The 14,514-nt window shown below is 39.9% G+C and overlaps 2 protein-coding genes across 8 annotated transcripts in view; one reads left to right on the forward strand and one right to left on the reverse strand.

The window, feature by feature from the left end:
• Positions 1–14,514, forward strand: part of LOC114641108 (CD276 antigen homolog) — a 722,545-nt gene that overhangs the window by 148,168 nt on the left and 559,863 nt on the right. The window lies entirely within an intron of this gene.
• LOC114641109 (CD276 antigen homolog) overlaps positions 1–14,514 on the reverse strand; it is a 745,815-nt gene that overhangs the window by 86,933 nt on the left and 644,368 nt on the right. For both annotated transcript variants that reach the window (XM_051926025.1, XM_051926022.1), the window contains exon 3: positions 3,020–3,334. In XM_051926025.1, the coding sequence (XP_051781985.1) occupies positions 3,020–3,334 (315 nt within the window). The remainder of the gene's footprint in view (positions 1–3,019; positions 3,335–14,514) is intronic.

Consider the following 14,514-nt stretch of genomic DNA (forward strand, 5'->3'; position numbering starts at 1 on the left):
TTCCTCTATGTACTATTTATATTTCTTCTTGATCTCTCTAATGTACCTCTTATAGAAAACTGGCGTGTCTCCTGACCTAAAAGCCATGTCCCATTCTTTCAGCAGGGTACGCAGATAACAGTCAATTCACAGTGTCTCATTGGGGAGCCCTTTCAAAATTGTATGTATCCAGAAAGACTGATGTTAAATTCTCCAGATATGCTCCTTGTCTGAACACCTCCCAATTTGTGCAATCAAAACAGTTCTGCAGCACTGAGATTTAACTGAGTGTCGTGTCCACACAGACGGTCATTTAGAAGTGTCCATCCATCCATCCATTTTCCAACCCACTGAATCCGAACACAGGGTCACGGGGGTCTGCTGGAGCCAACCCCAGGCACAAGGCAGGAAACAATCCTGGGCAGGGTGCCAACCCACCGCAGGACACACACAAACACACCCACACACCAAGCACACACTAGGGCCAATTTAGAATCGCCGATCCACCTAACCTGCATGTCTTTGGACTGTGGGAGGAAACTGGAGCGCCCGGAGGAAACCCACGCAGACACGGGGAGAACATGCAAACTCCACACAGGGAGGACCCGGGAAGCGAACCCAGGTCCCCAGGTCTCCCAACTGTGAGGCAGCAGCGCTACCCACTGCGCCACCGTGCCGCCCCTCATTTAGAAGTGTGTCACTTGGAATTTCCAGCCTCTGAATTAATACCTGCCTTTGTGATTTCTTCAAGGACATATTCTGTGAACACATGGTGCTCAGTCAGTCTTAAACTCCCAAAAACTTATTCATCGTTGTAACCATTTTGAAACAACTGAGCATTTCCAACATATTGTGTATCCATCCCAAAATAGCATCAAGTAAGCTTTCCAACTTTTATGTGCCTCCGTGTTCGTTGGAATGGACGTAATGCTATCAAGTCTTTAGCTGCCTACCACCTATGATTAGGGAAATGTATTCAACAGTTAAAGATTGACCAATAGGAACAGGTTCAGCTGGGCTGCCTTTGTCTTGATTGACATGTGATGAAACTATCATGAAAGCCGGTATTTTGACATTAAGAGTGCTTTCATTAAATGAGCCATTTGGAAATGGAAAAATCATGTTGTGAAATAACAACAGTCTTTAAAAATAAGACCTTTCTGAAATAAAACCTGTATTAATGATAAAAATATAATAATTAGATGACTTTTTATAAAAAAAATAGCTGATTTTATTTAATTTTATATTTTTTCACAGTTTATTGACAATTATATATTGCTATACTTTTTCATGTGATTATTTCATTTAAATTTATTTCATTATGGTACAAATGATATCCCATAGCAACCTTGAGCTAAAATCATGTAAATTAGTTTTTCCCCACATCAAGCAACCTTCAATACCCCAGAAAGACTGGAATAGCCCATTGATGTTTGTCAGCCATTCTGGCCTGAAGTCTTCTGGATCTGACTCTACAAGCTTCACACAGCCAGCTTTGGAGATCTTCTGCCATTCTCCTCTGTAGATCTACTCAAACTCAACCAGGTAGGATAGAGACTGTCGGCTGGACAACTATTTTCAGTTCTCAGTTCAGTTTCAAGAGATGTTCACTTAGGTTCAAGCCCGGCAATGGGCTGGGTAACTCAGAGTTGTCCATCAGCCATTCCTGTGTATTTATTTGCTTTGTCCTGTTGGAAGGTGAACCATGGTCCAGTCTGAGGTCCAGAGCACTTTGTATGAAGTTTTCATTGAACATATCTCCATACTTTGTTCTGTTCAGCTTTCCCTCAAACATGACTAGTCTCCTGGTTCCTGATGTTAAAGGACATTCCCACAGCATGATGCTGTCCCATCATGCTTCACTACTGGAATAGGATTCTGCAGGTTATTGTTATTTCCACCAGACATGATGCTAACCATCATCAAATCAAAGAATCTTCTTTCTCACAGCCAGAGAGTCCTTACCTGTGTCTTTTACTTAGAAGAGATTTCTGTTTTGCCACTGTTATAAAGCACAGACAAGAAGAGTGCTGCAGTGATGGTTGTCCTTCTGGAAGTTTCTCCCATCGCTACACAGGTTCTCAGGAGCTCAACCAGAATGATCTTTGGGTTTTGGTCACCTCACTTACCAAGGTCCTTCTCCCCAGATTGTTCAGTTTGGTCAAGCAGCCAAGTTTGGGAAGAGTTGGTTTGCTTTGTTTGGTTTAGTTGTTCCAAACTTCTTCTAAATAAGAACTGTGAAAGAAACTCTGTTCTTGGTAACCACATGAGCTGCATCCTTTCCCATATCTGTGCATCAAAACAATCCTGTCAGGAAATTCTTTCGACCTAATGGCTTGGTTTTTGCTCAACTGTGAGGCCTTCCATAGATAGGTGTGTACCTTATCTAATGGGTCCAAACAATTGACCATGGGTGGATTCCAAACAAGGTGTAGAAACATCTCAATGATGATCAATAGAATGGGGTACATCTGAGCCAAAACAAAGGGTCTAAAAATTTGTGTTAACGTGATATTTCAGTTTTTTAATTTTAATAAATGTTCAGAAATTCCTAAAATTCTGTTTTTGCTTTGTTATTCTTGGGTACTGAGTGTTGATTGATTAGGGAAAGATCAATGTAAATGATTTAAGTTTAAGGTTGCAACAAAATATGAAAAAATGAAGGAGTCTGAATATCTTCTGAATCCATTTTAAGTATTACTTGCCATGCCTCACTATCAGACATTTAGATCGCTGAACTGCCCTTAAAATACTGTAAGAGTATTAGAGTACAGTTTATGGATACAAATCTGGAACATTGTAATGATGACACAGTAGGCCACACAAAGGAACTTACTCCAAATAAAGTCATGGGACATTGTGGAACATGTTTTTGTAGATAGATTTACAATGCTGTTTTCTAAAGCATGCTTTCCAAAATTCATGAAAGCTTTACTTACATATATACAGTACATACAAGCAAGCACTGAGTCTGACTTCCCAACACTTACTTGTCAAATTCTGCAGCCCTTGTCTGGCTACACAGCATTGTGCTACTTACCTTTAACAGTGAGCTTGACATCCTGTTCTGATTGATGTTGAGGCGGGTAGCACATATAATTCCCTTCGTCTGTTTTTTGGATATTTTTCAACACCAGTGAAAAATTTCCTTTATCTATTTGACCGCTTAACGAAATACGGACTGCATATCCAGGGGCTATGTTGCTTTTCCCAGATGAGAAAATAAGCATGTTAATATCTGGCAACCTATCCCATGCAAAACGGACAGTTTGCACATCTAGTGGCTTTGGTGCACTGAAAACACAAGGGAGGAGCACATCGTTTCCAGAAATTCCAACAATGTCTTCAGGTAGCACTTAAAAAGAAAAAGAAAGAAAAAGAAAAAAACAAAATTAGCTCTCTGTGCATTCTGTTTTATGAACTAACTACCTGTGTTACCTATCTAATCAACTCAAGTTAAAATCTAAGTAATCAACATAGACCTCAGCATAGTCAACATTAACATTTACAGAGCACCATCTATTGGGATGCAATTTGCAATGCACGTAATAATGAAATGCACTGCATGTGTCATTACAACAGATGGAATATATGGTAAACGGTTTATGCTCTCACCTTTAAAGCAAAGTGGCATCCGCTCATCGCAAGGTGAACACAAGCACACGCACACACACACACACACACACACACACACACACACGCACACACGCACACACACACACACACACACGCACACACACGCACACACACACACACACACACACACACACGCACACACACACACGCACACACGCACACGCACACACACACACGCACACACGCACACACACACACGCACACACACACGCACACACACACACACACACGCACACACACACACACACACGCACACACACACACGCACACACACACGCACACACGCACACACACACACGCACACACACACACGCACACACACACACACACACACACACGCACACACACACACACACGCACACACACACACACACACACACACACACACACACACACACACACTAGTGTCATTGTAGCTTCACCGAATCCCCAAACCTTCATGTCTTTGGATGGAAAACTGAGCACACTGTGGAAACCCACCAAGAAAAACATGCAAACTCCAGGCAGGGATCACAAGGGACGTGACTCCCTGCGAGACAGCAGTGCTACCGCTCTGCCACCGTACCACCCCATATGTGTAACTATTAGCAGTATTCATGATTTAAACAAAGTTAACGATTTATCTGTAAATTGTAACATACACAGTTTAATGCATTTCATCATGAAAGTGATATCAAGTGTAGACGCCAAAGTACAAGGCGAGATCGAGCACGGGTAAAACACATGCCGAAAGAAATTTCTCAGTCCAAAAGTTCAATTTAAAACTATTTATTGAAAGTTAAAAGCAAATAATCCACACAAGAATAAAAGAAAAAATAGTTACACACATTGAATAGAAGGCAAAATAAAGGAAAAAATGTATCTTCTCTAAACTTAGCTTTTCTTGAGAAACTTTAGTTGTTTCTGTACTTAAAAGTTCTTAATATCTTCTTCTGTACACTTTAAGCATATGGCTTCGTGCTTATATAAGCACGTTATCTTTACGAGTTACTTCACACACTTAAAGAGCCCATAGACATGGGCACGAGCATGGATTAAAACCGTATGCCCTCTATACCTTACACATGGCAAGGCTGTCACTAACTAAAGAATAATGTTTAGTCAAAACTATTAGAAATGGCAAGAATATACCAATACAGTTCTGCTTACGGGGGTTTTAGGAACCTCCCATAGATTATGCATTGTCATCTTAGAAAAATGTCTATGAATCTTATAACTAGGCAAATGGCTCTTACATCAAGTATAAATCTAAGAATTCTAAATATGCAGAGAGCTGGAATATTATAAATTGAATATGTTCTGTGTGGTGATCTATTGCTGCTTGCTGCTGTTGTCAGGTCAGGAGGAAGCCCCAGAAGTGCGTATCGATTTAAGAACTGGGTCGGTTTTAAGATGACGTTTACGACAGTCTGCTTTAATGATAAAGCAACCTACGGGATTAAAGAGGACATTTCGAGTTTAAAGCTGAAATTTCCACTTTAATCACAAAATAGACATTTTCATTATGTCCTTATTTTCTTTTTCTCTGTGACTTAAATACGCCGCCGTACATTCTGATGGTATTGTGAAGGTGCAAAAAAAAAAAAGATGACCCAGAAAATGGTATGTGAGACTTTTAAATTGTATCGTGTCATTAATTTGGGGAATATGCGACGCTTACAAAAGCACCAAAAAATGCATTTGTATGTCGGCATTTTGCTTCACCACATTGAACCATTTGTCAAACATTGAAGCGCACACATCGATCTTGGAGGATCCTAAAAGAGTAGCAAGAAATTCAGGCTGAAATTCAGGGTTTGAATGTGGAGAATTATGACGATATTCCAGAAGAAGATGACATGACTGTATTTGGATAAATGTATATTGTTGTACATGAATAAATATAATATATCCCCTGAAAATAAGCCCTAGTGCATCTTTTGATTTTTTTAAGTTTTGTTGATATGTACATTTAAATGGAAACAAGTACAAATTTGGATCTGCTTTTATTTCTCAGAAATATACATTAACAGTCAGTGTGATTGTATGCACGCACATAACTGGATTAACATGAATAGCCTGATTAAGGCAAAACCTGGTTTCTTAAAAATCTGCGTTTACATGGCACATAATCGTCTGGAGTGCTCTTATTGGCTGGTAGCATCCCAAATTAGATGCTCACTGGTGGCCTTGGGAGGCCCCACCCATTTGGGCTCAACATAAAGGGACTAATAAGCTGCAACAAATAATTCTATGCTAATTATGTGAAGATATTACACAAAATAAACTTGCAATATGATACATAAACCACACACCATGAGCCAGCTTTTGAGGGTGCACACAGTAGCTACGTTTATGGATTTGACATTTCAAATTCAAAATGACCTGTCAACAGTATTGTTTAAGCAATGTTTATGGCTATCTTACTTTTCTTTAGTAGTGTGCTTCATTGCCTTGTCATGTATGATTCTTGTTCATGTATGTTTCTTTCTGTTCTTTTTTGAACTGGTGGCCATGTCACCTTCCTCATACATCACATAGGGGTCTAAATTTGAGCCGCTATGCAGAGGCAGGATTTGTACTGCCTGATTTGTTATGCACAGGTATAAAAAGAAGGATCACTCCAACATTTAATTACATTTGGGACACCATTTTTATATTGTCTTTACGAATTGTTATTATTTGTGTGAGAGTTATTTTCCTGATATTGAAAAGAAGTAAACACAAACAATACGATCTATCCCATAGAACTGCGCCCCGCGTTGCCCTCTCCCAGCCCTCCTCTCTGGACTACAGTGCTGAGCCGTCTGCCGCCAGGCGCGTTCTGACAGAGAAGTTTTATTTATTCGTCCACATGACTGTTGCGGAAACTACCACATTGTAACTTTTTTTGAGTTGGCAGTACTTGATAGTAGAAGAGATGAGGAAAACAGCTTTGCATCTTTCTACTTTTTAACTGCACCGAGCTGTAAACAATGTGAAGACAAGACCGCCTTCAGCGGCCAGGGGTAGTGAAGGGCGGAGTGAAGCCTCATGAAGCATCAAAACGTTTGAAGCAATTGTGTCAGAAGTCGTATCGAAGCTTTGAAGCATTTGACACTCGCCTCTCTACTGACACCTTCTGACCATTTTCATTAACGTTACACAAACTCATGATCCACTTCAGTGACGTCTGTTACAACTGTTATTGCTTTTACTTTTTATGCTGCTACAGACTAACAACGAAGAGAAAGGTTTGTCAGCAGCTTCTAGTGTTTGATGTCTAAAAAATATAAATATATATTGTGGTATATGGCCGGCAGTTCATCCCAACCAATACCCCCACACCACCAGGTGGAGCCCTTCTTGCAACATGGAGGTGCCCCGAGTTCCAGCAGGGCATCATGGACAGTGGAGTTTTACATTAGAGACCTGCTGGATACCATGGGGGCCTCCAGGGGATGCTGCAGAAAGGCACGAGGATTTTTATTATAGCCTGGAAGTACTTTCTAGTCACGGGAATGGAATTAATGAAGTACTTCCGGGATGAAGAAAAGAAGGAGTTTTCACCTGACCCGGAAGTGTTATGAAATCACGTGGACTGAGAGAAAGAAGCACTTCACGGACTATAAAGGACTCTGGGAAAACCCAGCAAGTTGAGCTGAGTTGGGAGGAAGGGTGACTGAGCTGCTGGGAAAGGAGGATTGTGCATTGTGATTGATTATTGAGTATTGAGTATTGTGGAGTGGAGGGTGCTTTGTGCACATTATTATAATAATAAATTTAAATATTTGGACTTTTACCTGGCGTCTGACATTCAAGGGGACGACAGCGCCCCCTATCTGTCACAATATATTTAACTAACGCCGACAGGCAGCAATGCACTATACGATAGCAAGAGTTAAACAAAATAAGACGCCTCACTCATGGATTCCCGGCTCTTTCAATTAGTATTTACTTTTGCACTATATCATTATAATCGCTCCTGTTATTAGTATTATAATTAACCCTCATCTTTTCTTGAGATCACATTTAATAGCCTTAAATGTTTTCTATGGTCTGACTTAATTAAAACGGAGTAGATGGAAAATAAAGGTTTATCCCTGTACTTTGCCATGATATAGGTAAGCACATTTGAGTAAAAAAAGGTGAAATCCTTAAAGCACAGATGTTATTATTCGATCAAGTATTGAAATATTTCATTTAGTAATACTTTACAATATTTTGTGGAGCAGAAAAGTAACGTGTTCGCTACGAAGAAAAGACACTGTCAGTGGCTCTACTAACTAAGGTGGTTGTTTTTGAAATTCTGAGAGTAGTGCTAGCCTGAGTTTGATCCGAATTAACGACTCATCAAAATAATTAATAATAAAAAAATGATCAGGAGTGAAATCTTTATAACCAATTTGAACTAAATAATTTTGAGAGATACTGTGGAAGGATCACATAAGAGATATGTTTGGGAATCATCCCCACTTAGAATCGCCATCAAAATGCGATGACTAATTGCGGAAGGCAGCTCACGTATTTACATTAATTCATCTTCTATTCATTGCCATTTAATGTCCATGAACCCCTCCATTGAATAAGGTGATAACAAACCTGCTTCAAAATGTATAGATACTTTGAGTAAGTCGAGTGTAATTGTGGAAAACAATTTAGATCAGCTAACATCACATTATAATGTGACCTTGAGAGATGCTCTGGACACAGTGGCTCCCCTTAAAACAAAAGTGATCAAAGCACATAGAAACTCTCCCTGGTTTAATGAAAACACTCGAGTTCTTAAATTAGAGTGTCGAAAACTGGAGCACAGATGGAGAACAACAAAGCTACATGTCTTTCAAATTGCATGGACAGAGAGTGTTAATAAATATAAAAAAGCCCTCTTTTAAGCTCACTCAGAATACTATTCTACATTAATAGATAACAACAATAAAAATCCTCAGGTACTGTTTAGAACAGTGGCTAAATTAACAAATGGAAATTCAAATCAACAGTGCAAAATACCAACAGATATTAGCAGTACAGACTTTATGAACTTCTTCAATGAGAAAATTAAAAATATAAGATCCCAGATCTCTGCATCACAGTACAAACCACATACTAGCTTAGCAGACCCTGTCTCACATTGCATTCAGCACTTTAGTAATTTTAATCCTGTAAGAGCAGGAAGTCTTAACTTTAATTTCTAAAATGAAGCCCACTACTTGTTCCCTAGATTCAGTGCCAACAAAACTAGTAAAAAGTGCAATGAAGGTTCTTGCAGCACCTACTCTAAACATTATCAGTAGTTCATTATTGCATGGCACAGTACCTGATACACTAAAAGTGTCAGTCATTAAACCATTACTTAAAAAGTCAGACCTAGACCCACACATACTAAATAATTATAGGCCTATTTAAAATCTACCGTTTCTCTCTAAAATACTAGAAAAAGTAGTCGCCAGTCAGCTTCAGTCACATCTTACGCATTACAATTTATTTGAGAAATTCCAGTCTGGTTTTCGCACTGGTCATAGTACAGAAACGGCACTAACGCGGGTTGTAAACGACATTCTGATATCCTCTGATGAAGGAAACTCCACTGTAATTATGTTGTTGGACTTAAGTGCAGCATTTGACACCATCGACCATTCTATTTTACTACACAGGCTAGAAAATGATGTTGGGCTTACAGGCACTGTGCTCACTTGGTTTAGTTCTTATTTATCAAATCGATTCCAATATGTACAGAAATGTGCTGACAGTACTCCATCATTATACACAGAAGTTCAATATGGTGTCCCGCAGTGCTCAGTACTGGGACCTTTACTGTTTTCACTTTACATGCTTCCACTGGGATCTATCATTAGGAAACATAATGTTAATTTTCACTCGTATGCAGATGACACCCAGTTATACCTTTCATTTAAATCAGATGTCTCCGATGTTGTCCTTAATTAGTTGTGTTAGCGAGTTAAAGGAGTGGATGAATGAGAACTACTTGTCTTTAAATACAGATAAAACAGAGATGTTAATTGTTGGAGGGAATGACGCTGATCATAACAACATTTTGTCATCATTTAACTCAGTTGGATTCCCAATTAATTTTACTGAATCAGCCCACAATCTAGGAGTTATCTTTGACTCTAGCATGTCATTTAAAGCGCATATTACAAAGTTGTGCAAAACATGCTTCTTCCATCTTAAAAATGTTAGGAAATTAAGGGTCTTTCTAAATAAACAGGATTCTGAGAAATTAATTCATGCATTTATCTCTAGTAGGATTGACTACTGCAATGCGGTGTTTACTGGATGTTTAAACTGTTCTTTATACAGCCTCCAGTTAATAGAAAATGCGGCTGCAAGAATTATTACAAGAACAAGAAAATACGAACACATAACTCCAGTCCTTAAATCCTTACACTGGCTCTCGGTTAAGTTTAGGGCAGATTTCAAAATCCTTCTTTTAACATATAAAGCATTAAATGGCCGAGGTCCGGCTTACTTGTCTGAACTTATCATGACTTACAAACCAGAGCGCACATTAAGATCTCAAGATGCTGGTATGCTTATGGTTCCAAGGATTAATAAAATAACAATGAGAGGTCGAGCTTTTAGTTACAGGGCCCCTAAACTGTGGAGTGGTCTGCCTGCTACTATAAGAGATGCCCCTTCACTCTCAGCTTTTAAATCCCGGCTGAAGACTCACTACTTCAGTTTAGCATATCCTGACTAGAGCTGCTGATTAACTGTACAGACTGCATCTCTGTTGTTAGTCATTAGCACTAAAACATAAGTAACATGATAGTTAGAATTGGATACTAACCCTCACCTATTCTTTTTCTCTTCTCGTTACTCAAATGTGGCACTTGGTGCCACGGACCACCTGCCAAGTTGTTTTGCCTGCCTAAGGAAAAGTCATCCGTGATGGAGGATCGCAGGAATCATGAGAAAGAGGAGTCCTTTCTTTGGATTGGCTGGCCCAACACTGTTTCAGCCATGGACTGGCCAAATGGGGTAGGCAGCTTGATGGATGAGGTCTCCAGGAGTCTAAAATTATCGAAATCTTATTATGTGATATATCATCTACTGTTAAATTCTGCTCCGTATTTCTAAAATTTTGTTTTTTTTTTTTATTGAGAATTTGTTCTTTTTTATGTATTGTATTGTATTGACCCCCTTCTTTTGACACCCACTGCACGCCCAACCTACCTGGAAAGGGGTCTCTCTTTGAACTGCCTTTCCCAAGGTTTCTTCCATTTTTTTCCATATAAAAGTTTTTTTGGGAGTTTTTCCTTGTCTTCTTAGAGAGTCAAGTCAATTCCTCCATTTAACAAAATTTTCGAACTTGGATGGATAGTAATCGAATCGAGCTATTGAGGGAAGGTTGGACCGCCGTAGTCGGGCAGGGGGCACACGTCCCTAATTATATTGTGTATGTAAAGAGTTTCACTTTAAAACATAATAAGCTTTATATTTGTGTGTTTGGGGACCCTGGTGTCGTACTGAATTTGTATTGTAAAAAAACAAACTACTGTGCTGCATGCTGAAATGTGTCTTTTCGTTTCTGATCGCTATACGGCACTTCCAACTTGGGACAATTCGCTATAAACAGTTTCAGCCAATCAGCGCCATCTAAACATGCAGAATGACAGTGTGAACCTTTATTGTAGCGGCGCAGCATCTTCGTTTCAGTCAGTCATTGTCCTGTTAGACTATTTACTGTTAAGTGCTGCTTGAGCTACCATTTACAACAGGTGGCCGACCTAGTTCTTAAATCGATATTGAAATGCACACACAAGTCTCCTATATTATTTATTGAAATGCCTATACATTTAAAGTATCCGTTTTAGGAAGTCGTAGTTTTTACTTGTTCCCGTTATTAGGAATTATAATTTCTCAGTGTCACATATTATTCGTTACTACTCGCAAGTCCTGTATCATTGAGATTCTGTTTTATATTCTGTATAAGCAAACTTTTTAAAAGTAGCGTTAATTTAACTGACTATAGCAGACTTGTCATCTTCTTAAAATGACTTTATTGACTTGATATTGACAATTAATCATAAGGTCAAAAATCAAGGAGGCTGTGAGTTTGCATGGACTGTGCTGTTTCTTTTTTTTTCGTGACATCGCGTCAGTGGAGAGTGTGTGACGTTAACAATGCATTCTGTCCTAAATGACAGCGCACACGCTTTTTGATATTTCCTAAAGGCCAATGTGTCTCAGTTTTCTCATTAATATAGTATGACAGTGTATTTTAATGAGAATGATTATAAACATATTACCCATGTTCATTTCCCATGTAGATATGTAACGTTTGGTGAGAATAAAAAAAAAGTAACAACACATATAATAGTTACTAGGGGGCTCCGCCCCCTGCTCGCTTCGCTCGCCAACCCCTGGCGTTGGGACATGACAAAGAGTGAGATGTATGAATTAGATATAGAATAGTGTGCAGCTTTGGATGATGCGCATAGAAATAACAAATAGAGTGTTTGGCATATATTAATGTTTTATTGGAATGTGCTCCATGACGTCAGCATCCCGATTAATGTAGTCCAGCAGCGATTTGTATTTATCGGCTCTATGTGAAGGCTGGTTGTTTTTTATCCACTGCAGATCATTTGATTCCGCTCGAACATAAACGTCAACGATGTATTGTTGAGTCAGCTTTCCTGCATTGAGTAATGGATTAAAGTCGTCCCTTACTGAGAGTCTGTAGGAGAAATATTCTTTCATGGATACACGTGATCGTCTCTGTGCCTGCTGTTTTTTAATTCTTGAAATTGTAGCACTCCATCCTTCCTGTCCAGTTGGAAATAATATGGGGTATGTTAAAGTATTAAGAAGCGGAAAGCAAATGTCTATGCGTTGGAATGTAGGTGTGTTGTTTTTATCAGGACGTAAATGTAGAACAATATCTCTGTGAAATGGAGGCTCACCATCTTTACTTTGAAAGACAATTGCCACTTCATTAACGACGGGCAGATTGTATCGTCTTGGATCTTGTTCTTTGTCCTTTATCAAGACCAAAGCAATTGTAGTTGCCGCTATAACTTTTGCATTTGCTTTTGTATTTGCCTCCTTTTCAACTTCATGTAGCATTTTTATAGACTTAGCTAATGGGTGATTGTTTATGACATGAGTGACGTTTCTCATTATAGGCTCCGTGCATTGTTTGTTTTCAGGAAGGTTCATGCGTTGATATCTAGGATGTAGATTTGTGCATATTTGCGTTGTTGATTTGTTTCAGGGTGCACTGTTCCAATGCGATGCAATATTTATCCACATATGCGAAAGCAGTATGGGCCATTGCCTTTTGTTGGCCTGATATGTACTCCGGTAGATGCAAAAGCAAATGAACTATTGTAGGATGTAATGCAGTTCATAAAGTTTTTACTTTCAGGCACATCGTTAGTTAGAAGCCTCTGTAGATATTCAGGATATGAATGTAAAGGAGGAAGTCTAATCTGACCTTTTTGACAACAACGTGTAAATTCATTATTTGTATTGCCAGTTGTTTCTTCTGTGAAGTTAAGTGAATGACAATGACTGCAAATGACATTCATTAATCCCAATGAATTTTCCTCAATAGTGGATTCCTTATTGAAGGCGTTTTCAGCCATTTGGCGTAAGCGTTTAACAGGTGTGTGGCGTTGATGTCCGCGACGGGCATGTTTTGCTTTTTGTGTTTGATTGCCTTTTTGTTGCATGTCCATTATTTGTGACGCGCTATTTTTTTCTTTTTTTTTCTTCGCCTCCGCTTTGCGCCAAGTCCGTTTCAGTCTACGCCGTGCATTGTTTGTATCGAGCCTTGTCCGTTTTTGTATGTCGGTCATTTGAGCTTGGTGCTTTTCGCGTCTTGCTTTTTTTTTTTCTGTCAGTTCATTTGCGCTTTGCACACGTCTCCGTTCATTTATTCTGTCTCTTCGCTCCCTTTTTTGTATGTCTGATACGCGAGCTCTTTCGGTTTGAAATCGTGCTTCTTTCGATGCAGCACTTTGACACGCGAATCGTTTTGTACCCGTGACCATGTATTCATGACTTGTTTCTTTCTCAGCATGCGAAATATGGATAAGTAATAAGGAGGATCGCACTCACTGTTAATATGTATCCTTTTCTGCAGTTGAACGGTTAAATAGTGCTTTATTGAAAGGACATCCACCTATGCTGACACCTATGCCGACACCCATGCTGCCTAGTGTGAAGGTGTTGACGTTCATTATAGAATATGTGGCTTTGGGTGTCACTTCTTATGGATGTGTGGGGGGGGTTGTTGTTGCGCGAGCGTCTTCTTTCTTTTTGTGTTCCTGTGTCTTGTTTGAATCCCCCTCTTTGTGTGTGTCCCGTCCCTTGCTTGTAGGGTCTGTGGGGTGGTTTTGTGTTCTTTTTTTTTGTCTTCCATGGGCTTGATGAATCCCCCTCTTGGTGTGTGTCCCGTCCCATCCCGTCCCGTCCAGTGCCTGTAGGGTGGGGGGGGGGGGGGGGGGGGGTGGTCGTGCCCTGCTGTTGTGCGCTCGTCTGTTCTTTTTTTTTGGTGTGTTTAGTTTCGTGTGCAATGTGTTTCGTGCTTTGCCCGCATTTGACTACTTTTTTATGTGCCTTTTCCTTTTTTTGGTGCTTGTTGCGCCTCATTTCTGTGACTACTTTTTGTATGTGCTCACTCCTTTTTTCTGTGGTCTCGTCCGCCTCTCGCGGCCCCTCATCCGCCTTTGTCGCCCTCTTTTGTCCGCCTTTCTCCGACTCTCGCGGACTCTTTTTGCGCCTGCGCCTCTCGCGGACCCTCATCTGCCTCTCTCGCCCTCTTTTGTCCGCCTTTCTCGGCTCCTCAGCCGACTCTTGCGGACTCTTTTTGCGCCTGCGCAGTACGTCTTTTTACAGCTACGGCCCATTGCCGGATGTGCCTGCGTCCATCATCCGGTTTAGCATTCTCGGTTAGTAATATGGATGTTG

This window comes from Erpetoichthys calabaricus, chromosome 4 (assembly GCF_900747795.2).
Source record: "Erpetoichthys calabaricus chromosome 4, fErpCal1.3, whole genome shotgun sequence".
Classification (NCBI taxonomy): domain Eukaryota; kingdom Metazoa; phylum Chordata; class Cladistia; order Polypteriformes; family Polypteridae; genus Erpetoichthys; species Erpetoichthys calabaricus.